Source organism: Orycteropus afer, unplaced genomic scaffold, assembly GCF_000298275.1.
Source record: "Orycteropus afer afer isolate SDZICR_OR568_19922 unplaced genomic scaffold, OryAfe1.0 scaffold00001, whole genome shotgun sequence".
NCBI classification, from domain to species: Eukaryota; Metazoa; Chordata; class Mammalia; order Tubulidentata; family Orycteropodidae; genus Orycteropus; species Orycteropus afer.
This window is the reverse complement of record NW_006921588.1, coordinates 28,630,210-28,656,834: the sequence shown is the minus strand read 5'-3', so window position 1 is coordinate 28,656,834 and position 26,625 is coordinate 28,630,210. Positions and strand designations below refer to the sequence as shown.

The 26,625-nt window shown below is 36.9% G+C and overlaps 1 protein-coding gene across 1 annotated transcript in view; it reads left to right on the top strand.

Annotated features, from left to right (window-relative positions):
• HAT1 (histone acetyltransferase 1) overlaps positions 1–26,024 on the top strand; it is a 92,200-nt gene extending 66,176 nt beyond the window's left edge. The window contains exons 4-10 of the mRNA XM_007942686.2: positions 12,309–12,488; positions 12,768–12,889; positions 13,389–13,493; positions 13,819–13,925; positions 17,975–18,126; positions 21,661–21,777; positions 25,857–26,024. Coding sequence (XP_007940877.2) covers positions 12,309–12,488; positions 12,768–12,889; positions 13,389–13,493; positions 13,819–13,925; positions 17,975–18,126; positions 21,661–21,777; positions 25,857–26,024 — 951 coding nt within the window. The remainder of the gene's footprint in view (positions 1–12,308; positions 12,489–12,767; positions 12,890–13,388; positions 13,494–13,818; positions 13,926–17,974; positions 18,127–21,660; positions 21,778–25,856) is intronic.
• Positions 26,025–26,625: the final 601 nt, after the last annotated feature.

Genomic DNA, 26,625 nt, shown 5'->3' with positions numbered 1-26,625 from the left:
TGGGAGAAGGAAGGGCTGCTTATGCACAGGGAGATAGCTCAGGGTGCAGAAGAGTATGAAGGGATGGGCAGTGGGAGGAGGTAACTATGGGGAGGAAGTGGGAGGGGAGCTGCTGCATTGTAAATTTGGTCAATGACATGAGACAAAGTATATGTGATCTGCTTTATTAAAAGTGAATTTACTCTGTAAATCTTCACCCAAATCCTAATAAAAAAATAAAATAAAAAAAAGTGAGAGCGGCTGCACTCTGTCTCACCTACTTTGGTCATGTTGTCAGAGGAACTATCCTTTACCAAGGATATCATGCTTGGTCAAGTAGAAGGCCAGCAAAAAAGAAGACCCTCAACAAAAGGGATTGACACAGTGGCTGCAGTGATGTGCTCAAATTTAGCAAGGATTGTGAGGACAGCAGGATCAGGGGGTGTTTTGTTCTGTTGTACATATGGTGGTATGAGTTGGAGCCAAGTCAGTGGCACCTAAGAGCAGCATGCAGCTGTTGATCTGGCCAATACCTTTTTCTCAGTTACTGTTTCGAAGGTTCATCAGAAGCAGTTTGTCTTCAGGTGGCAAGGCTAGCACTACACTTGTACAGTATCAACTCACCAGCACAATATCATAAATTAGCCCACCAGGACCTTGGTTGGCTTTCCTTTCCACAAGATGTCACACTGCTCCATTATGTTGATGACATTATGCTGATTGGACCTAGTAAGGAAAATGTATTAATAACTCTAGACTTACTGGTAAGACATTTGCATGCTAGATGATAGGAAATTAACCTGACAAAAATTCAGGCACCTTCCCCACAAAAACCCTACCCAACTGCCATGGAGTTGATTCTGACTCATAGTAACCCCCATTGGATTTCCAAGGCTGTAAATCTTTATGAAAGTAGATTGCCTCTTCTTCCTCCCACAAAGCTTCTGCTTTGAACTGCTGACCTTCTGGTCAGCAGCCAAATGTCTTAACACATTACACCACCAGAGCGCCTTAGGTACTTTCCACCTCAATGAAATTTCTAGGGGTACAGTGATGCGGGGAATGTTGATAATTCCTATTAAAGTGAAGGATAAGTTATTACATCTGGCCCCTCCAATAAGTAAAAAGGAGGTGGAATGCCTATTGAGACTCTTTGGATTTTAGAGGGAACATATCCCTCCAAAGCCCTTCCACCCTCTCCTTTTGAGAAAACAACTTTTGACTTGATAACAAGCCTTAGTAGAGAGTGAATGCCTAACCAAGTCACCATGTGGCCTGATCTGCCCATCTTGAACTGGGTGTTGTCTGATTCATAGAGTCATAAAGTTGGATGGCACAGCAGCACTCCATCGTTGCATGGAAGTAATATGTAAGAGATCAGATTCAAGAAGGACCTGGCACAATTAAGTTGCTTGAGGAAGTGGCCCAAATGTCTACGGTCTCTACTCTAGTTACATTACCTTTCCTCTCCCAGTCTGCACCTATGGCCTCATGAAGAGCTCATATGATTAGTTCACTGAGGAAGAGAAAATTCATGACAGCTTTGCAGATGGTTCTGCATGATATGCAGGCACTACTCAAAAGTGGATAGCAGCAGCACTCTAGCCCGTTTATGTCCTAAAGGACAGTGGTAAAGGGAAATTCTCCCAGGAGACAAACTTTGAGCAGTGCATCTGGTCGTTCATTAGCTTGGATGGAGAAATGGCCAGATTTGCGACTGTATATTGATTCATGGGTTGTGCACATTGGTTTGGCTGGATGTTTAGGGACTTGGATCATTATTGGAACATTAGGATGCAGAGATATGTAGATAGACCTCTCTGAATGGGCCAAAGAAGTAAAGATATTTTTGTCTCATGTGAATGCTTACCAAAAGATGATCTCACCAGAGGAGAATTTTAACAATCAAGTGGAAACCAGTTATCATCTTTCTCCATCTACTCCTGTCATTCATTGCTCAAGGGCCTCATGAACAAAACGACCCTGATAGCAGGAATGGAGGTTATGCATGGGCTTAGCAACATGGACTTCCACTCACCAATGCTGGCTTGTCTATAGCCATGACTAATAGAGACCAACAGAGTGTGCAATAGGTAATTTATTCCTTGGAGCGATCAGGAACATGGTGGCAGGTTGATTACATTGAACTGTTTACACGATGGCAAGGGTAATGTTTTGATCTTAGTGGAATAGACACTTACTCTGGATATAGATTTGCCTTCCCTTCGCACAGTGCTTCTACCAAAACTACCATTCATGGACTTACAGAAACCCTTATCCACCATCACGGTATCCCACACAGCATCGCCTTAGATTAGAGGACTCACTTCACAGCAGAAGAAGTGTGACAGTAGGTGGCAGTACCTTTCAGTGTTGGGGCAGTGTTCTCCCTAAGGCTATATATGCTCTAAATCAGAATCTGATATATAGTGCTATTTCTCCAATAGCCAGGATTCATGGGTCCAGGAACCAAGGAATGGAAATAGAGTGGCATCACTCATTATTACCCCTAGTGACCCACTCAAAAAATTTCTGCTTCCTGCCCCTGTGATCCTGTGTTCTGCAGGTTGGGAAGTCTTAGTCCCAAAGGGAGGATACGTCCACTTGGAGACACAATACCAATTACAATGTGAAGTGGACATTAACAATGCCACCTTGGTTCGAATCCTAGTCACGGCATCTCCCGTGGGGCAAAAAAAAAGAAAGAATGCCACCTGGCCATTTTGGACTCCTCATGCCTCTGGATCAGCAGGCAAAGAAGGATTTCTGTATTAAGTGGTTTGATTGATCTTGATTACCAAGGGGAAATCAGATTGATATTACATAATAGAGGTAAAGAAAAGATTGTCTGGAATACAGATTTCCTTAGGATGTCTCTTAGTACTACTACTATGCCCTGTGATTAAAGTCAGTGGAAAAGTATAGTAATCCAATTCTGATATGACCAGTAATGTCCCAGACCCTTCTGGAATGAAGGTTTGGGTCCCTCAGCCAAAGAACCATGACCAGCTGAGGTGCTTGTTGAGGGCAAAAGAGAATATGGAATATATGGTGGAAGAAGGTAGTTCTAAATACCAGCTCCAACTACATGACCAGTTGTACAAACGAGGACTGTGATTCTTTTGAGTATTTCTTCCTCTTATGTGTGCATCGAACATTTTTGTTATCTTCATTTATAAAATAAGAGATGCAATCAGGGTTGATGAGTTTTCAATTGTATGTGTGTTGTATCATGTTAGGCATAAGTATGACTTTATAATTAATTGTTTATTTGGAGATAGGAGCTCTGGTGACACAGTAAAGATTTCAGCTGCTAACTGAAAGTTTGGAGGTTTGAACCAACCAGCTCCTCTGCAGGAGAAAGATGACACAGTCTGCTTCCATAAAGATATGCAGCTTTGGAAACCCTTTGGGGCAGTTCTTTGAGTTGGTAATGACTCAAAGGCAATGGGTTTGGTTTTGTTTTATATAGAGAGTATATATGGTTAAAGGAGATGTGTATAGTTGCCAGATTGACAAAGGGAGGACTGGGATAGTTAAGGTTATGTGTCAACTAGGCTGGGCTATGATTCTCAGTGGTTTAGCAGTTAGGATGTAGTCATCCCCCATGATGATCTTGATGTAATTACATCCATGATGAGATCTGCTGTGAGCAGCCAGTCAGTTGAAACAGAGTTTCTTTACAGAGTGAGACCTGCTTCCAATATATATGGAAAAGCCAGGGCAAAGATCTCTGGCTTTTTGCTCAGTCTAGATACTGCCCCTGGCTTGTCATCATCTGACCTCTGGTTTTTGGACTTGAACCAGTGGCCTGGCATGTTGACTGCTGATCTTGGGATTGTTGACTTCACAGCCTGTGTGTTAACAGCCTGCCATCTTACCTGCCTGATCTTGCGTTCGTCAGCCCCTACAGTTAACATGAGTCAGGGGAAGCATCCATCTGAATGTCTAACCTCTGAATTTGGGACTTGCCAGCCTCTACAACTGTATGAGCCATTATCTTGCCAGCTTCACTGGTTTTGCCTCTGTATAGAACTCAGCCTAAGATACTCATCAAGCTTACTTTCTAGCCATGAGAAAGTCAGTAAAGAAACAGTTAAGTTAAATCCAGATAGTATTAAATGTTATGAAGAGACATTTTAGGGTAATAGTGTGACTGGGGGAGCTCTGGTAGCGTAGTGGCAAAGACACTTGCCTGCTAACCAGACTGCTGGCGGTGCAAACCCACCAGCCACTCCTCGGAAGGAAGGTTGGGCAATCCTACTTCCGTAGTGATACTGCCTCGGAAACCCAAGGAGGGGTAGCTATGAGTCGGGTTTGACTCCACAGCACATAACAACAACAACAGAGTGACTGGAGAAAGAGATTGACTTTAGACACAGTGGGCAGGGAAGGTCTCTGAGGAATTGATGTTTTTGCTGATTCTTTAATGATGAAGAGAAGTCAGACATGTAACAATGGGGGAAGAGGGAGAGAGGTTTGTTAAACAGAAGGACCAGCAAATGCAAAGGCTCTGAAATAAGAACACTCTCGCCATTTTTATAGTGCAGAAAGGTTAGTTTGGTTAAAAATTATGGTGATGGAGAGATTGATAGGAGATAGTTGAAGGAGTTGGCAAAGCTAGATCATGTAGGGTGATAAGGCGTTTGGAAGAGATAAGAATGGTTGGCAACCTTTAGAGGTTTAAACAGGTGATGAGGGGGTCATATGATGTGATGTATATTTTAAAAAGATAATTCTAGCTGCTATGAAGAGAATACAGTATAGGTGGCAAGAAGTAAAGAAGGGGACCAGAACATTGCATTGGTATAGGAAACACTGGATGGATTCTTTTGTCAGATTGAGAATATATTTTGGAGGTAGAATCAGTAGGATTCACTGTCAAATTAGATGTGGTGAATGAGGGAAACAAAGAGGGCCTTATTGTCTAAGCAGTAGTGGTACTACTAACTGAGATAGGGAAGATTGAAAAAGTAGGTTAAATGGGAAAAATCAAGGATTCTGTTTGGAAAATTGCATTGATTAAAGGGTAGGATTACACAACTGACTAATTGCTGTCAGTAATTTATACACGTGTAAAAAGTTGAATTACTAAAAGTTGTGTGATGGAGTTAAAACAATGACCACAAAAAGGGGGGGATAGTAGCTGCTGAGGCTGCTTATGTACAGCAACACACTTCAGGGGATTTGGTTTCTTGGTTTGGAAGTTTAGGGTCATGATTTCATGAGAAACCACAGTTAATTGGCCTAATAAAATGTTTAGTACTACTGTTCTAAGTGCATAGTCTGGGGTCTTAAAGCTTGCCAGTAGTCATCCAAGGCAAAACGGTTGGTCTGTATTCATTTGGAACAGAGGAAAAAGGAGTTAGAACTAGGAGAGGAAAATGGAATGTGTGACTAATTGCCTCCATGAACATCTTGCCTCCTTTCCTATGAGACCAGAAGAACTGGATGGGTATGTGGCTACCATTATTGAATAATCTTGATCAGAAGGAGGGAAATGCAGAACAGAATTTCAAATTCTTGTGGAATCCAGTCTTTTTGAAGCCATGGAGGGTGGATGAACCCCTGAAATTATTACCTTGAGATAATCTTTTAACCTTAAACCAAAAACATCCCCTAAAGTTTTCTGAAAACCAAACAGTAGATTTGCTTAATTTGTAAAGAGTATCTGCCTTGAACATTGCACTCTTTTAAGATCTTATTGTATGGGATCAAATTGACAACAGCAACTTGACAGGTTAGGTAGGAACATTAGGGGGCAGTGAGTTTGTGTTAATAAACCAAAACCAAACCAAACACATTTCCTTCAAGTCGGATCCAACTTATAGCGACCCCTCCTTGGGTTCCTGAAGCGGTATCACTACGGAAGTAGATTGCCCCATCTTCCTTCTGAGGAGTGGTTGATGGCTTTGAACCACCAGCCTTCTGGTTAGCAGTCAAATGCCTTAGGCTTAATGGGGGAGGTAAAACTCCAAAAAGGAGAGTGAGAATGGTTGCACAACTCGAAGTATGTAATCAGTGTTACTAAATTATACATGATGTAGACATTATCGAATAGGTATATGTTCTGTATATTCTCAATAATAATTATTTTTTTAAAAGTTTTGTTTGGATGTGTTAGGTCTGACTGTTACATAACACCTTATTTGAGTTTGGACAGACCATATTATGTAGTAGTATTTTTGAGTATAAAATATATGCTCATTTGGATGGTCAGAAGTCACAGCAAACATGCTTAAGGTTAATTTACATATTAGACTTTTGCCATTAAATTAATAATCTTTTATCATCCGTTCTTTTTCTTTTCCAATTTGAGTTTTCAAATTGCATCAAAATTCTTGAGACACAATTAAGATGCCTGTAAAATTTCTCCACTAGCCAACCATCTTTAAAGGCCACATAATTATTCTGCATTTTATAGTACAATAAACTTTTGTTTATATATTCAGACATTGGTGACCCATCTTATGTTTGTTCCTGACCTTTGCTTTTATTAATACTTCCCCTGTCCTGAGATAATTTCATTCCCTTTCATTGAAGAGGTATATAACTAAGATTGTTTAATCTTGCTAATTGCTAGCATTTCTGGGAAAGGTTTGGTATAGAAAGTTGAAATAACATGGTAAGGTCTTGTATTATCTGTGAATTTCAGCCATCTGTTTTATCTTTGTCTCCTATTAATGTGGTTGAGTTTCAGAATAGATTAGAGCATATATATTTTTTAATTCCTGTATTCTTTAGCCTCTTTATGGCAAAATTCTGGGTACTTACAAAAATTTAATCTTGAAGAAATGAAAAAAATAATCTTTGGTAGACTGCTGGTTCACTATACTCTTTATGATACTTGTGACAGTTTTCTTTGTGGGTAATACTTTTTATGAACTACCATAAGCTTTAAAATTGTATATTTAAATTTTTATCTTGAAATTTGGTTTGTGAATTTAGATAGCAAAACACTGTTGTCAGATGTTTGAATCTAATGCCCTCTAAATAAAAATAATAATAGCCTTATATTTTCCAGTAGTGAAAAAGTATACATTTAAAAAACATTTTAATTTCTAACAGTTCTCAAATTTATATAGTTAAAGCTTAAATATAGTGAGTATGTGATTGAACAAATTAAGTAGATGTGGGGTTTTTTTTTTTTGCTTTTTTTTTTTTGTTGTTGTTGTTCTGTGCCGTTGAGTCAGACCCGACTCATAGCGACCCTTCCTTGGGTTGCCGAGGCAGTATCACTACGGAAGTAGATTGCCCAACCTTCCTTCCGAGGAGTGGCTGGTGGGTTTGAACTGCCAGCCTTCTGGTTAGCAGTCAAGTGCCTTAGGCACTGTGCTACCAGAGCTCCCTCTTTGAATTACGTTGTTGTTGTTATGTGCCGTCGAGTCGGCCCGACTCATAGCGACCCTTCCTTGGGTTGCCGAGGCAGTATCACTACGGAAGTAGATTGCCCAACCTTCCTTCCGAGGAGTGGCTGGTGGGTTTGAACCGCCAGCCTTCTGGTTAGCAGTCAAGTGCTTTAGCCACCATGCTACCAGAGCTCCTTCTTTGAATTATAGTTAATGTTAATTCTATGTGGCACTTTAGCCAGGTAAAGGATAACATGTACTACCTACCTAACATGTCTTTGATTGCTACCTCAAAAATAACTCTCCATAGACAAATGGTGCTATTTAGGATAAGAAATTAAAGACTAATGTTACTGTGTTTTCAGATGGTATGTTGAATAAAAATAAGTGTAAACATATTTATATTATAACATGTTACCAGTTATTCTCAAGCACTTTTTTTTTTAATTTTTACTGTGATTTGGATGAAAGTTCATTTTCATCCAAATCACAGGTTCATTTGGAGCAAGTTTATTTCCCATATAGCAGCTCACATATACTTTGTCTCATGACATTGACTGCAATTTACCACAATGCAACAGTTCCCCTCCCACTTCCTTCCCTTGTGTCCGTCCTTTCCAGGCATTCCTACCCCCAAGCTGTCTCCCTATGCCCTTCTGTTCTCCCATGATTAATCTCTCCAAGGAGTGTATCTAATGTAAATGTTCAGCTCATATGCCTGTCTTTTGTTTGGCTAGAAGCTACACTAGTGGTTTCAATTCCAAACCTGAAGGGCAGCTAGGGGCTAGGGGCCATAGTCTCAAGGGTTCTACCAAGCTCTATCAGATCAGCCAACCTGGTCCCCCCCCCCTTCTTTTTTTTTAATGATTTTGGTTTTGTTCCACATTGTTCTCCCACTTTATCCAAGATTTCCCACATAGATCCCCCTCTGAGTGGTTGACAGTGGTAGTCAGGTACCATCTAGTTCTTCTGGTCTCATGGTTGTATAGGCTGAGGATCACATGGTACACCAGTTGCTTGAACTAATTGTTTCCATCTTTGGTTTTCTTCATTCTTCTTTGCTCTAGATGAGGAGAGACCCATCATTGCATCTAGATGGCCACTTGCAATCTTTTTTTTTTGTTTTTTTTTTTGCTTGCAATCTTTTAAGATCCCAGTTACTGCTCGCCAAAGTAGGGTGTGGAACAATGTTTTTGTGTAGTATGTTATGCCAGTTGAGCTTGATGTCCCCTGCAACCATGGTCCCGAGCCCACAGGTCCAACTGCTTACTCCCTCTGGGTAGCTGGCTGTGGCCAAGAAGTGACTACAACCTTATCTCTTGTCAGCTCTTCTATATACTGGGGAATTCTTACAGAACATACAAATACACTTGTGGAAACATTGTCTTCCAATCCTATACGTGGTCATGGACACACTCCCCCCCTGCATAGACTACCTAATAGTTCAGTCTGTCCACCCATCTATCCACTCATACATCAGTATTTGCCTTCACTGACAACACAGTACTGTATATGCAAAAGAATTCATCTTTGTTGTCAGTATCTCCCATGCACCTCTCTCTATCTTCCTTTTTCTCAGTGCCACCGTGTTGATCTCTCACATTTGGTATATTTCCCTTCTCTTCACCCAAATCAATACTTGTCTCTACCTAACAATGTTCCCTTCCCTCCCCTCCCACCCCTGGTAACCAACAAAGAAAATTTCTTTCTATATATAAACTTTTCCTTGACTTTTTACAATAACGGATTAATACAATATTTGTCCTTCTATGATTGACTTATTTCACTCAGCATAATGTCCTCCAAGTTCATCCACATTATGCGGTGTTTTGCAGATTTTTCGTTATTCTTTAGGGTTGCATAGTATTCCATTGTGTGTATGTACCATAGTTTGGTTATCCATCTTCGGTTGATGGTACCTAGGTTGTTTCCATCTTTTTGCTATTGTAAATTGTCTCAGGCACCTTTTTATACACTGAGGAGGAAAAGTAAAAATTTTTTCATATGAACATCTTCATATGTAACAAAGTATAGAACATTGGAACTTGAAATGACCACACTAAGGCAGTATATAGTCCAGAACTTTCATCATGACCTACCTAAGATTGAAGTAAACCATTATTTTTTTAAAGTAGTGGCCACATATTAGGAAAACATTTGTAAGGTGTCTGTCTTCGCTAAATGTACCAGATTGCATTCTGAATTCTTATCTTAAAAAAAAAAAACAAACCCACTGCCATCAAGTCGATTCTGACTCATAGCGACCCCACTGGGGTTTCCGAGACAGTAAATCTTTATGGAAGTAGATTCTCAGCCTTGCTTCCATGGAGTGGCTGGTGGGTTTGAACCACCAGCTTTCTGCTTAGCAGTCAGATGCTTTAGGCACTGTGAATTTTTACCCTTTTTATATAATCTTAATTGAAATTTATATTGATATCCTTGAATATGGGGAATTTTTCAGTGATCTAAGAAAGTAGAATTTAAAGACATTTAACTACAAGCATTGAAACTAAAAGGTTTTTTAGTTGACTTTAACTCTACATTAAAAATTGTTTAAATAGGGTTTTTCTCTAATGATAATTTTATTACCTGGCCTGCTACTCAATTTGAAAATCAATATTTAAAAGTTTTAACTCTTTTTGTTTGGCTGGCTTTAGAAAAGAATACAGTTCTCTAAGACATGTGGTTATAGATTTTGTTTTTTAAAGAAGAATCTGTTGGATAGAGAAATGCAAACATTTTTCCCTTAGAGATGCATAGTCCTGAATTCTAGGTTTGAGGAACTGTTTAGTTTTAAGTTACGTGTTTTGTGTAAGTAAATCATATACACATTTTTTCCCTTATCTATACATATCTAACAGATTCCTTCTTTTAATTCCCTGTAAAAGAGTTCTTTAGATAATCTGTAAAATTTCCCAGAGCAAAAAATTTGAATATCTGAAATTTTTCTTACAATAAATAGGTATCCTTTCAAGGCTGAAAGTTATACACTAACTCTTTTACTTTGTTGAGCTCACATCTTTGGGTTGCTCGCTCTTCTACCAGAACTGCCAGTTGAAGCTTAGTTTTTGAAAAAATGTAGGAAGTAGAGAAGATGCAAGAAATGTAAAGTGATCTGTTCATGACTTGCAGTGCCTTATTAAGAAGATAGGACATAGGGAAAGTTTTTAAAAGTTAAATTATACATGCTATAAATGTCTGTAAGTTATTTTTTTAAATTGATAAATTATAAACTTGTTTATGAAGTATAGTTTTTGACTTTTTTAAAACAACTAAAATTGTACTACTTTATTCATTAGTATTTTGGATATTAATTGCCATACAACAGACCTATTAAAACTATCCCTCATTATTATTATTATTTCCTCTTGTAGTTATTGAAATTGTACTAATTTTATAAAATATGTTTAAGATGTCTCTTCACATTAGGTAGCAGTTTCAAGGAAAGATACTTATCAAGTAGTACTTTTAAAATAAGCAAAGATAATCCTGTCAAATGCAGGGTTTTTTTTTAATCTTCTGGGTGAATAGCTTGCAAGAACCTGATGTACTAGTGTATATATTAGACATGAGCCATTGGGCAAAATGTTGAAGAGCTATATTTTCAGTAAGAGCCCTTTTTTTTTAAAGCTATAAACAAGTTATATATAAATGTTGGTGGTACCAGAACATTTAGGATAAACTTGTTTGTGATAAACTCCATTCCTGGTTCTCTATCCTAAAATGTAACTGAATGATAATAAAGTGCTATTCATCTGCAGGTGCATTGCTTCTACTTAGTTAAAAGATGGTTGAAAAGACAGGAATTAGTAGCATGTTGTATTAGCCTTTTGTAGTGTATTTTGTACTAAGCATCTTAATTTCCCTGTTTTGAATGCTAAGTAGCAAGGGTCTTGGTTTAGAACTAATACCCATCATGCATGTAAACGGTATGAAAGAGCTGCTTAGTAAGTTAACACAAAGTGTTCTTGTGTCAGTCCTTGTGGAAATAGATACAATACAAACATTACAGCTGAACTCACGGCAAACTCCATTAAGTAAAAACCTGGCCTCATTGTTCAGGAAAAAGTTTGAATAGAATGCAAGCTCATTTTGTTGAATGTAATGTCAGGCTTTTAGGGACTGTATTGAGGGATAAGGTTTTGTTAAGTTGAGACCAATTCATTAAGTTTTATTGCCTGGTGAGAAGCAGTAATACTTTATTGTAAGACTTCATCAAATATTCATGGTTAAAGAGAAGTACTAAATGTATTCAATCAAGTGGTCTTTTGGGGTTTTGAAAAGGATTATGAAGTCTGCTCAGCTGATAGTTTTAACATTCATCAAGGTTGTTTAACAAGGGTAATTTTAATCTCTGAGTTTAATTTTGTTGTCCAGACATGTCTCTCTTTACCTTCACAAAATCCAAGTCTTTAAAAACTGTGCCAGTGGATAATGTAGCCATTCATATAATTTATGTATTTCCTAAGTGGGTATATTATAAAAACTACCTTCTTAATTTTGAGTTTGACATATGAGGGAGTGGTAACCTGTCTGCTTATTCATTGAGAGATTGGTATTCATTTGTTCAGATGCTAGCCTCCCCTCACTGTTGCTGGTGATCTTTTCATGTTTTGGATAATATGATCTCTTTGACACACATAAAATAACAAACAGCTTTTTGTTTTAGCTAGTTCAAATTGTCATAAAGGCATACAGTCACCGTTTTCTATATGATATTAAGAATTTCAGTAGCATTGCTTTTATTCTTAACATGTGCTATCGGGCTACTTGCCTCCTCCTCTTATTTTTATTCATATTTTAGCTCATATTACACATGTAACTTACCCTTTTCCAGTTCACTGTGTATTTATTTCCTTAGTTTGCGAACTAAGTTTTGTGATTTTTGTGGATTTTGTCATTTTCAAAGAGGTTAAGCATATTCAACTAAAATGAAATTTGGTATTAATTTTTAATGTCCTTTAAATCTCCATTCCTTAGGCAGATGATGTCGAGGGCAAAATTAGACAAATCATTCCACCTGGATTTTGCACAAACACAAGTGATTTTCTTTCTTTGCTGGAAAAGGAAGTTGATTTTAAACCATACGGAACCTTACTTCACACTTACTCTGTTCTCAGTCCAACAGGAGGAGAAAACTTTACCTTTCAGATTTACAAGGTAAAGATAAGACTGGATATTTCTTGGATTAAGTTATTCTATTTGCCTGAAACATGCATGCTATTTTTTTTTTTTTATGTGTTATTTCCAGTGATTTGTTCTTAATTTCAAGAAATAAGTTTTTATTAGTTTTGAAAACAGGCATCTATTTTCTATACGTGCTGAATATGTACACATCTTAATCTGGGACTTCTAAACACTTTCCCATAGTTATGTTTTGCAGACTTTCACTTACCTCTGTGATGAGTTTCACCTGACTTTTCCTGGATTTTTCCCTAGGCTGACATGACATGTAGAGGCTTTCGAGAATATCATGAAAGGCTCCAGACCTTTTTGATGTGGTTTATTGAAACTGCTAGCTTTATTGACGTGGATGATGAAAGATGGCATTACTTTCTGGTGTAAGTACAGTTCTAAAGCAACAGTAGACCTTATTACCTCCACAAAGCCAGCATTTTAATTGTGGCGGCCCAATTATTGGGAAAGTATAATGATATTTTTCCCAGGAAAGAAAAACTATTGTTTATGAGGCTTGAGTTTTCCTTCATTATGCTTGGGAGACCTTGAGAATAGAGTTGAATTAAATGCTGTTGTCCGTTAGGACCCTGAATGTAGGCTTAAACAGTAAAATGAGCTTTGCCTGTGTTTTCTTTTACTTGCCACCTATTCATCTTTATAATAGGCAAGTGCACTGAAGTGATGTAAAGAGGTCTGATTTATCCAAGTTGCTGCACATCAATTAAGTGAATTGTACATTCAGAACATAGCAGGTGTACCCATTGGGCCCTCACAGAGTAGCTTGCTGACACTGAAAATTCAGGCAGAGAATGGAAAAGAAAATGGACACTGCATGGGAGCGCGACTGTAATTGACCTGCTTGGCTTTCTGTTTTATCTGCAGATTTGAGAAGTATAATAAGGATGGAGCTACGCTCTTTGCGACCGTAGGCTACATGACAGTCTATAATTACTATGTGTACCCAGACAAAACCCGGCCACGTGTAAGGTAATTGGCAGTATAACACGTGCCTTGTCTTTTATTTCAGAAGGAACTGCTGAAGTTTCCAATACTTCTTATAATAGTGTTGATTTGTTTTAAAAAAAAATCACCATTATTCACTGGCTATGTACTGATTTATTTCATTGTTCCCTTTGAAACAGTATGGAAGAGTAAACCAGTTTTGAGTATCTCAGTTTTTGGATTTCTTGACAGTTGATTTAAAAATATATATATATATCACAGTTTTAAAATTGTTTATAAGATGTTGGTGATTAGTACTCTGTAAACTTGTCATGTTATATTTTAATTTTAAAATAATTTTTTACTGTAGTCAGATGCTGATATTGACTCCATTTCAAGGTCAAGGCCATGGTGCTCAACTTCTTGAAACAGTTCATAGATACTACATTGCCTCCCCTTCAGTTCTTGATATTACGGGTATGTAACACTTCATTTTGTTGGTCAAAAAGGCTTTCTTAAAAATGTCGTCTTTACTAGTTGAAATTTTTCTTATCAGACAAAACTGTTCTATTTTAGCCAGAAGCATTCTCCTGGGGTCTTTCTGGAGCTGTTTAAAGATGGCTTAAGGTTAACATTTTAGACCATGAGCCTTTGTAGGGGTTAGATTACATCTCTAACTATAAAGTGTTTACTTGAACAAATTGAAGATGATGAACTGAATATATACTGGAAAAATCTTGGTTGAAACTGATACACCTTTCATTTTTTCAGTTTATTTGGCAAAAATGTCTTATCAACTGCTTTCATAAAACTATTCCAGATTTCCCTATCCAGTCCTTGTTAAAAAAAAATAGAATTTTTCACTCTGGTTGCCTATTCTGTATAAGTGTGGGTTTTTTTCATTTTTGTTTTTAAATTCATGGATCTTTAGCAGGCTCTGGATCTCCCTTTACAATCCAGGGTATTCGTTATGTTGAGATGGCTTTTTGGTTACTTGACATGTAACCAGATGTAGTAGTAATTGACTTGGTGACCTAAGTGATATCTTACTACTAATGAATAGGTATTTCTGGTGTAATTGCTAGTCATATTCTTTTTTAGCACTCAGTTTGTAAAGTAAAATACTGGAAGATAATTCTTTGTATTCAGTACCATCTTCCTTTGGAGGGTGTCAATCTTTTCAGATATTTATGTTTAAATACACTTCAGTTCTGTGACTTTGTAAATAGAATCAGCAACTTTCCTCCAGAATTGTGAAGCAAGTTGTATTTGGGAATAAAAATTGATCTTAGGCAATAATATATGTCAGTATTAATCTATCAGCTAATTATGTTTGTTTTTATTTTTAAAAAAACTTTTTACTGTGATTTAGGTGAAAGTTTACAGTACAAATCAGTTTTCCATTCAACAATTTATATACATTTTGTTTCATGTCATTAATTGCAATCTGTGTTTGTCTTTAAATGCTCCTTATTGTTCTGAAATATGTTATATAGCTTTTTAGAATATTATATTAAATTTCTTATGCTTAAATGATTTGTGCTATCATCTCATTTCCTTTATCTCTTATACAGGAGCTCTGGTAGCATAGTGCCTAAGGCACTTGACTGCTAACCAGAAGACTGGCGGTTCAAACCCACCAGCCACTTCTCGGAAGGAAGGTTGGGCAGTGTACTTCCGTAGTGATACTGCCTCGGAAACCCAATGAGGGGTCGCTATGAGTCAGGTCTGACTCGAGGGCACATAACAACAACCACTATTCTAATACAGCTCATTAATAGGCTTTTTTAAAACAATAGAGGAGCACTTACGTTGTTAGATGTTGTTTTGGTTACTTCATGATCCTCTAACAGAAAATACCAGAAATGGATGGCTAGAACAAACAGGAATTTATTCTCTTACAGTTTTGGAGGCTAGAAGTCTGAGTTCAAAGTGCCAGGCTCTAGGGGCTGAGTGAAAGCCTCTAGACCTTGAGGTTCAGCTCTGCCTCTTGCTCCCAGCCCACTGAAGCTAGAGGCTTTCTTCACTCAGGCAGCTGTTGACTGCTGAGGCTGACAAACCCGAGGTCGACAAGTAACAAGGCACAGTCCTGATAATACCAAACCACATGGCAGGCCATTGATTCAAGTCCATTAAGAGTCCCAAGATTGGCAGACAACATGACGTGCTGCTGAACAACGACTTGGCTACATGCAGGATTCGAGCATGCCATAAGCCAGAGACCATTCCTTAAGCTTTTCCTTAATATGCTGGGAGCAGATCACATCCCTAAGGCAGGTACTCAGCTGCTTACAGTAGATTCCACCATGGAGTTCATTACCAGTCTCCTCGTGGGAAATACTACATCCAGCTGCCCAGCCACTCAAAACCAGGCCCAGCCAAGCTGACACATAACCTTAACTACCACAGATGTTGTTTTTAACTTGGGGAAAAACCTTCATATTGGACTTTGCATATTAATATAGATTATATTCAGGGACATTTATATTATTTTTTAACATGGAAACAAAGGAAGTTAGTCATTATTGGTGCCATCATTGTAAGTTTATTTTCAGACTGACACTTTTACTCCTAATTGCAGTGTTTAAAGATTGAATGGTGACTTAGTTCCTTACAGTAAACTGCAAATAAAATATTCTTAGTCTAAGTGCCTAAAGTATTGACTGCTAACCAGAAGGCTGGTGGTTCAAACCCACCAGTCACTCCTTGGAAGGAAGGTTGGGCAATCTTCCATAGTGATCCCACTTTGGAAACCCAAGGAGGGGGTCACTATGAGTCGGATCTTACTCAACAGCAGTGCATTTGGTGTGGTTTGATATAATGGCTTATTTAAAACTAAATGGGATTTCTTTCTTAGGATTTTTTGATATATGTGAAAATTTCAGATAAGAATGTGACATAGGTTTTTAGATTTTCTCTAGTGTACTTAAAAAAATTTTTTTTTCTAAACTCCTAAGACCATTTAAGTTATTAAGCTTTTACTCATAAAAATTTTATTTTAAATCACTGTTAGCAGTGCAGTTTAGAAAGATGTAGAAATGGACAACTAATGTTGTATAAGCTGTGCTTTATCTTTTAGTGTTTATAGAAAATCTTTTTTGCTTAAGAGTTTGTATTAAAACAGCTTTATTGAGGTAAAATTTACAGACTCTAAAATTTGTCCATTTTAGATGTACAGTTCAATAATTTTTAGTAAATCAGCAGTTTTGCAATCATCACCACCGTAGTCCTTCACCCTATAAAGATCCCTCGTGTCTATTTTTAGCAGTCCCTCTGTTGTTGATTTCTAATTTAATATCATTGTTGTTAGAATATACTTTGTAGGATTTTAGTCCTTTTTTTACTTATTCAGGTTTGTTTTATGGCCTAGCTTAGACGTCAGTAAATTTTTTCTTCAAAGGGCTGGATAGTAAATATTTTATGCTTTGCAACCCATATATCCCAACGGCATATTCTTAGGATTTTATTTTATTATTTTTTTCCTTTTATCATTCATTTAAAATGTAACAGTCATTCTTAGTTCAAAGGCCTTACAAAACAGGCTCTAGGCCAGATTTTGCACATGGACTATTGTTTGCTGCTCTGTGCCTACCATATGATCTATCTTGGAGAAATGTTCTATGTATGTTTGAAAATATCTACATTCTGCCATTGTTGGATGGGATGCGCTATAAATCAGGTCAAGTTGGTTGATAGTGTTCAAGTCTTCTGTATCTTTGCTGATTTTCTCTCTAGTTGTTCTATCCATTATTTAGAGTACAATATTGAAATTCCCAACTATCTTTGTTAAATTATGTTTCTCCTTTCATTTATTTACTTCTTGTGTTTTAGAGGTCTGTTTTTAGTTGTGTATGTATTTATAATTGGAATATCTTCCTGATGAGTTAACCATATTGTCATTAGAAAATGTACCCATTTTCTCTTATAATTCTTTTTTTTTGTCTTAAATTCTTAATTTTGCCTGGTATATAGCTACTCCAGCCCTTGAACTGTTTATATAGTATATCTTTATCAGTCTTTGACTTTCAGCCTGTTAATCTAAAATATTTCTCTTATAGACAGTATATAGTTGGATCCTGTTTTTCTTTCTGACAGTCTCTACCTTTTGATTGGAGTGTTTAATACATTTACGTTTAATGTAATTACTGCTGTTGTTAAAATTATGTCTGTCTTTTTTGTTGTTTAACATAGCTCATTTTTTGTTGTTGTTATTCTTCTGTTTCTGGAATTGCTCATCCAAACTTGAATCTCTCATTTGTGCAGCTACTGTAATTGCAATTAAAACTAAGATGCATATGATAACATACCAGTCAAAAAGTTTAAATTTAAAAGGTTCAGCCTAATGTCACAAATAATATTAAATGTATTTGCAAAAGGTTTGCACCTATTAATTGTAAGAATAACTTTTTCATGTATTAACTTCTTTTAAGAATATTTGCTTTTTTATCCTAGTATGTATTTAAATTGCAAATGATAGAAAAATTATATTAAGTAAGGGAAATAATATTGTGACTTTATTTCTTTAGCGGAAGATCCATCTAAAAGTTATGTGAAATTAAGAGACTTTGTGCTTGTGAAGCTTTGTCAAGATTTGCCTTGTTTTTCCCGGGAAAAGTTAATGGAAGGATTCAATGAAGATATGGCAAAAGAGGCACAAAAGAAGTTCAAAATCAATAAGGTAATTTTAATCTGTGGTAGGAAGACATTTAAATTTTAAAAGCTTTTTTTTTTTTTTTTTTAAGTACATAACTAAGATAAGTACACTAAGAATACACTTGTGGAAAGCAGTTGTGGTTAAGAATACAGGCTTTGAAGCCAGGATTGCCTGGGTTTTAAATATGATTTCAGCCCACTCACGCTGTGACTTAGTGCAGTTTTGCTTACTCTCTGTGTCTCAATTTCTTCATCTATAGAATGGGAAGAAAGTAGATTGCATGCATATATTAAGTCTTGACAGACAGAGATAGATAGTAAAACTTTACTATTTTGAAAAAAATATGTCTAAACTGATTATAACTGGATCGTATTGGTAGGAGAGGGATTGGAGTAAAAATATAACTTTCACTTTGTATATATCTATGCGTTTTAAACATATATATTTAAGTTGTAAGGCAGATAAAGAACAGGTAATACAGGGAGGTTAGAGGAGGTACTTTATTCACCTAAGCACAGGAAGAGTATTTTATGTGAGGGATGGCATTTGATCTAAGCCTTGAAGAACAGGTAGGATTTAGATTGTGAAGGTTTAAGGGCTAGCATTGACCACCACTCCCTTGACTTGTAAGACACTATATTCCCCTGTTTTTCCATCTGCCACTATGGTATCTTTCTCAGTATCCTTTCACTGGCTTTTGCTGTTCTGTATGCCCCTTAAATGTAACTCTTCCCCAGAGGTTTTTTATTCATTTTTCTTCTCTCTGATTCTCTACTTATTCTATCTGGGACACTAAAAAAACAAACTCATTGTTGTCGAGTTGGATCCGAGTCATAAGGACCCCTCCTTGGGTTTCTGAGGTGATATCACTATGGAAGTAGTAAATTGCTCAGCCTTCCTTCCAAGGAGTGACTGGTGGGTTTGAACCACCAGCCTTCTGGTTAGCAGTCAACTGCCTTAGGAACTACACCACCAGAGGAGATCACATTTAAGTCTCCAAACCGTATAATCCTCCTGAGCTCCAAACCTATGTATCTAAAAGTTTGTTGGTAACCTTCCATAAACTATTCAACTTTCCATCTTCTCCTGCATTGAACATTTTAATGACTTCTTGACTGTAAGATAAAAAGTTATATATTTTAGAAGCAGTTTACATCTCCAGATCGTATTGAACCTATACTTGTTAATGAAAATTTACTTAGTAACTCAGCTTTTAAAAGAAAGGGAACATGAAAAGAAACATATTTTATTTATTTATTTATTTATTTATTTTTTAATCAAGCTTCAGGCTTCTTAATATGGCGTACAGGGCCCATCATAATCTGGACCTGACTACGTCATTAGCCTCAGCTTCCTACCACTTTCCTAAATGCTTTGGTTTTACTGAGTCTATTGACAGTTTTCAACTACACCATAATCTTGTTTCTTTTGTTTCCCTTTGTATGTATTATGCCCAGAATATCCACTTGCCCATTCCCCTATCTTTGCCAGGCGAGGTAGTACTTTTTTTTCTTTTAATTTTATTTAGTTGAGGTGTCCCTCTAGGAAATTTAAATTCTATCTTCCCAACTTACCTGTTGCAAAAACGACAAGGAGGCCACATGTTCTGACCTCCTCTAACCCTACAAGGGGAAGGCAGGATTACCAGCAGTAACCCAAGGCCTATTACTGCAAGGCCAGACATGCTGCCTCCCTCCAGCCCTTTCACCAACCGTTCCTCCCAAAGCACCCACCACCTCTCTCCTGGGTTCGATAATTCACTGCAGTGGCCACACAGAACTCACAGATTACAGGGTTTATTAGGGAAGCACCAGGCTACAACTCAAGTCCAGGAAGAACGCTCAGTCTCTCTCCCAGCCCACCGTCCCTCAGCCAAGAGTCTCTCACAGTCTCTTTTCCAGCAGTGCTGGTCCCTCGGTGTCTCACTCAGTGATGCGTGTCTCTTGCGTGTCTTTCCCAGCAGCACATGTCTCTTTCAGGGACGCGTGTCTCTTTCAGCAGCATGTCTTCCTCCACCAGCAATCAGAGAGAGTTCTGCCTCCAAGAGGCCTCCTTTTGAGCCCGGAAGGGTGGTCAAACTAGCCAATCACAGCATCAGAACTCTAAGCACGTGAGAGAGAGTGGGAACCTCTCAGAACATTGTATTGTGCCACGCCCAACAGAAATAACCCAGGTGGGCGACTTTAAAATCAGGATCTCCTCAGTTGCTAATAGCAGTTCCCACCTTGGAGTTTACAAAGACTTATGGGTAGAAAAGCCACACTAAGTAATTTACTACACCGCACCTGTATACTCCAAATAAATATGTAACACAACACAAATAGAAAATCTGTGGGCAACTGTTTTGGCTTCAGGGATAACAATTTCCTGATTCTCCTGATACCTCTTTGATTGTTTTTTCTCTGTCCTCTGTCTGCTTTTTGTCACTAAACTACAGGGTTCTGACTTCTTCCCAGTTACCACTGTATATGCTTTCCTGGAGTGATCTTAACCAGTTTTATGGTTTTAACTCTTATCTATATATTGATACTACTTAAATCCTCACCCTTTACCTAGATTGTTCTTCTGAGCTTCAGATTTATGTTCTGCCTCCTGAATCCCTCCTAGACTGAAAACTCACTGTCAATTCATACTCTTCCTCAAAGCCATTCTTTCCTCTTACGTATTTCTAGAATCCCTGTCCCCTTTAGTATTCTTACTTGGGTTGCCTCAATTCATGCTTTATAATTTTATGCCTGATTTAGTACCTCAGCTTCCTATTGGTCTAGGCCTTACCCTTTTTACTTCCCATTTCCATGTAACTGAAAGAATGCTTTACTTAAAACTCAGATTTGTGTATGTGGCTCACAGTACCCATTTAAAACCTCTGACCTGGTAGACAGCAGATTAGCTCTTTAACCCGGTGTAAAAGTTTCTCTACTATTTGGCTCCATCTTCCCTCTCCTCCTACTCCTTTCTTCTTATTTTGTGATCTAGCATTGCCATGCTACCCTGTTCTACACACATACCCCGCCCCTCTTTCTGGAATGGCACACTCCCTTCCCTTTAAGTTTAATTCCGTTTTTATCCTCCCAAGAATCTTCCCCTGATACCACCCCCATTCTCAGGCTATATTAACATAATACCGTATGAATATTTCTATCATTAAATTGACTATACCTCAATAATTTGTGTTACCCACTTGTTACGTGCTGTCGAGTCAGCCCCAACTCACAGTAACCCCTTCTTGGGTTTCCGAGGCAGTATCACTGCAGAAGTAGATTGCCCAACCTTCCTTCCAAAGAGTGGCTGGTGGGTTTGAACCGCCAGCCTTCTGGTTATCAGTCAAGTGCCTTAGGCACTATGCTACCAGAGCTCCTACTAGACTACTCTTTTTTTTTTTTTAAACACTACTAATTCTTTGAGGGCAGTGACTGTCTTTTATTGCTTTTCCTCTGGTACATAGCACAATTCCTGATCCATAGCAATATATGTATCAGTATATCTGGTGTTCTTTTGACAAAGTTTCACTATTATTTAATTTGAAATTTTTCACAGTTTTCTTTATTTCTTTATTAGCAACATGCTAGACGGGTTTATGAAATTCTTCGACTACTAGTAACTGACATGAGTGATGTTGAACAATACAGAAGCTATAGACTGGATATTAAAAGAAGGCTAATTAGTCCATATAAGGTAGGACTTGTAAGAGTCTAAACCATTGTATTCTTGTCATTGTTTAAAATGGGAAGAAAAGCTAGCGAATGCTTAGTGTATTGGGAAAGTTCAAATCATTTTTACTGTATTAACTTTTACAAAATTGTAAATACTTTCCAGTTTAGTAAGAATTCTCGCTGTCATATGTTTTGGAACTCAAAGCTTATATGTCAGTTTTTCATTTGTTTAAATACTAATCCCAAGAATAATCTACCCATGGTTAGTTTTTCCTTTCACTTATATGCATCTTTTGAAAATCTGAATGCCAAGGCTTTTCCTCCAACATATTATCTTGGTTTTTTCCCCAAAGTTTTTTGTTTTCATATTTGTTACAGTCATTCTGTTTTTGCCTTAGTTCTTTTCTTCCTAAATATGGACTTGGTTGCCGTTTGTAACCTTTACTTTACCATAGCTAAAATTGCAACTTAGTGGTCTTTACCTCTTTTTTTTTTTTTTAACTCAGAAATTTTCCTACTAGCTCCTTCACCATCATTTGACCATTGTGAAAATGAATATTGTCCATGCCAACCTGTGTGAATGAGGAGTTGCTATGTTTCTTATAGCTGGATGTGCACATAACAGGTTGTATAAATTACAGTGGTCTGTCGTCTCAAAGGGAGTTCTGGTGGCGTAGTGCCTAAGGCACTTGACTGCTAACCAGAAGGCTGGCAGTTCAAACCCACCAGGTACTCCTTGGAAGGAAGATTGGGCAATCTACTTCTGTAGAGATACTGCCTTGGAAACCCAAGGAGGGGTCGCTAATGAGTTAAATCAACTCAACGGCAGTGAATTTAGTTTGGTTTTTTTGGATCATCTCAAAAAGTATCCAAAGTCACATTTTATTCTTTGTAGTTTATTAATTCAGAAACATTAAAAGGTAAGTAGAACTATTACTTTCCAAAGATTTTGATCTTTAATATTTACTTTGTTAGCTAGAAAACTTCTTAATAATGAATGTAGGCATATAGAACAAGGTAAATAGATCTTAACCATGTCAACATTTAAGAGTATTAAAAATTATTTTTTAAGAGAACTAAAATAATTTATTGAAATATGGCTCTCAAATAATTAAAATTGATAGTGATTTTCATAGTATTATTATTAAATTTTAACTCCCAAGTTTAATTTTAAAATAAGCCCTGTAGGAAGGAAAAGGAACTCTGGTGGCAGAGTGCCTAAGGCATTTGATTGCTAGCCAGAAGACTGGTGGTTCAAACCCACCAACCACACCACAGAAGGATGACTGGGCAGTCTTCTATAAAGATTTACCACCTCAGAAACCCAAAGGGTGTCTCTGTGAGTCAGAATCCACTCAATGGCAGTGAGTTTGTTTTTTTGGTTTATAGGAAGAAAGAACCAATGAGATTTCCTCATTGAATGTAAGCAAATGCTTATCTCCAATTTGTCATTTTAAGCTGGTATTCATATACTTTTTTGTATTATCACAGCATTCTCAAATATAAAATTGTACTCTTAAGTGTATATCACTTTACTGGATAGAGGTTCCTCAAACATCCAGTTTTCCCCTATTTTTTTTTTTAATTGTAATATACAATTATGCAAAGCAGAATATGTATCATTTAAGGAATATTAAAGGTTAATAAAACATAACTTCAAATTAATCATTTTTAATTGAGCCCTATCTTAAGTGCTCGTGGGGAACTTACATATAGTTTTATATCTTTCCACACATCTGTTACATGTATTTTTTATTCTTAGGCACTTAAAAATCAAAAACCAAACCCACTGTCATTGAGTGGATTCTGACTCATAGCAACCCTTTAGGACAAAGTAGAACTGCCACGTAGGGTTTCCAAGGCTGTAAATCTTTATGGAGGCAGACTGCCTCATCTTTCTCCTGTGGAGCAGCTGGTTGTCTCTAACCTCTGACTTTTTGGTTACCAGCCAAATGATTTAACCACTGCACCACCAGAGCTCCTTCCTTGGTACTTGTTGCGTGCCATCGAGTCAGACCTGACTCATAGCGACCCCTCCTTGGGTTTCCAAGACTGTATCACTACGGAAGTAGAATGCCCAACCTTCCTTCCGAGGAGTGGCTGGTGGGTTTGAACCGCCAGCCTTAGAGCTCTTAAATTTAATCTGTAGATTTATGGCTTTGCCAACAGAAAATACAATACAGATTATTCTGACATGCATCTGAAATAAAAATTACAATGAAGCATTGAAGATAGGAGGGGAAAGATAAATTGCGAAAGTAAGCTCTCCTAGAGAGATTTAAAAAAAAAAAAAAACATAATTTAAAACAGTAGGTTAGTGGTACATGATTTATTCTATAGGTTATTTGGAACAGAATTGATAGTCTAAATATATTAATATGACTAGAGGCAACGATTCTGACTCATAGCGAGTCCTCCTTGGGATTCTGAGGTAGTATTCTTACAGGATTAGATTGCCCAATATTCTTTCTGAGGAGTGGCTGTTGGGTTTGAACCGCCAGCCTTCTGGTTAGCAATCAAATGCCTTAGGCACTATGCCACCAGAGCTCTTATTCTTCAAGTAATGAGAATGAATTGTTTAATAAATTTTATAACTGATTAGCAGTTTAGAAAAATAGTTTATATTCTTAGCACACACCACAATTTCCTGATGAATTAACTCTTTAGTTCTTGAACCTACTTACTTTAGTTGCTTCTATGTGGGGCAGTCATGACTGTTGGCAGAAAAAAACTTGTACAACATAAATGAAAAATGTATCATCCACATTATTGAGTAATAAAAAAATACACTCTCCTTTCTATGCCTTATAATCGGTAGGCTTGAGTTTTCTCTAGACCCGAATACTCAAAAGTGAGAAAGGTAGATCAGTAACATTAGCATCACCTTAGAGCTTGTTAGAAATGCAGAATTTCAGGTCACATCCCTTGCCTACAGAATCAGAATCTGCATTGTAATAAGATCCCCGAGTGACCTGTATACACACTCAAATTTGAGGAGCACCCTTTAGAGGAGGTACTGTAAAATTAATTTTTTTCTTTCTGGTTATAGTAGTAGCAGTCTCATTTTCTTAGCCTTCTAGTTTAGATTCAGGATCAATTGAATTTTTTTTGTAATGCCAGTTAGCTTATTTCAATAAAGGTTTATTTCTAATATTTTATTGTTTATTCCCTTATTTTAGAAATGTTTATTTGATTATAGCTTAATTTTGAGCTTCTAAAGTAATAATCATAACTTTTGTTGCCTATTTTTCCAAAATTATTGGAGTTCCTTTTAAGGGGTATTAGTTTTTAGGATAGGTATAAGGTACTATCTTTAGGGTCATGTTTTATTTTGGGGGGCCTTGTTTAATTGTCTTTTGAGAGGCAATTGCACAGAAACTAAGAATATAGACTGTCAACTGGACTGTTAGGTTTTGAATCCTGGCCTCACAGCTTACTTGCCCTGTAAGATGAGTGAGTTAAACAAACAACTCTTCCATCCCTTTTTTCTTCATCTGTAAATTGGAGGAAGTTATGTTAGGATTATGAGAGTTAATATATGTGATTTCTAATCTCTAAAAAGTTAGCTTTTTATGTTCTGATCAGATTGGTATGAACTAGGATGATTAGTCAAAAAATATGACAATTTTCTTCATTTATCTTTCTAAAAAATTTCCAACAATTTACGTTAAAGTTAGTATGTGGTCCACAGGTGCACTGGGTAAGGGAACCTTGAAATGAGCATAGTGGTAATTCAGAAAATGATTGAATAGTAGTGCTTAATCTCAGTTGTCTTTCTTCAGTTAATGTATTTATTAAATGTTGGAGCATCTGTACTGGCTATGGTTCTTCTGTTATTCTTTGGAGTAGACTGTTGGTCACGTATCTGTATTTACCATCAGTTGATAAAAAATATCAGGTCTTTTGGCTAATACCTTTTAGAGAGTTTTCAATTTATGGTTAACCCCAAGTAAGTTCAGGCTTCCTTAAGAATACTGTGAGGCAAATTGGGACATATTCCTGCTACTTTTCTTTTTTAACATTGGAGATTTAAAATTCTAAGACTAAAAAGAAGTATCTCTGCTTTCTGAGTCTTAACAAGTAATTGTATTTGTTGCTTAGAAAAAGCAGAGAGATCTTGCTAAGATGAGAAAATGTCTCAGACCAGAAGAACTGACAAACCAGATGAACCAAATAGAAATAAGCATGCAACATGAACAGCTGGAAGAAAGCTTTCAGGAACTTGTGGAAGATTACCGACGTGTCATTGAACGACTTGCTCAAGAGTAAAGATTCTACTACTTTGTACAGGAAGTTTGCAGATTTCTGTACATTGTGCTGTGAAAAATCCCATGATGACTTTAATTAATATCTTGTAACATTTTACTTACATTAAAAGTTATCTATCTTTAGTTGAATATTTTCTTTTGGAGAGATTGTATATTTTAAAATACTGTTTAGAGTCTATGAGCATATATTGCATTTAAAAAAAAAAGAATAGCTTCTGAAATAGCACTACAATTGCTACCCATCTTAACACAGTATAATAAATGCATAGTTGTGATATGTTAATGTGTGATGATATGATTCTTAAATAACTGATGATAAACTTTTTCAGTGGTTAAAAATCTTAGGTTTTAAGTTTTTATTATTATTTCTCCCATGCTTTCCTTCTATATTCTGGTACCTTTAAAACACATTTCTTCAAGGTCTTCCTAGTAACTTTGTTTTTCCTATCAGATTTTTCAGAATAGCAGTACAGTTTTGACTTTTTTGGTTTGTTATTTTTAAGAAACTCCTAATAACTGCTTGGTGTGGTTTGGACACAGGTAAGAGAGAAGGGAAACTTGATATAGCCTAAAACCTAAAGGATATGCATCAGATTACTAAT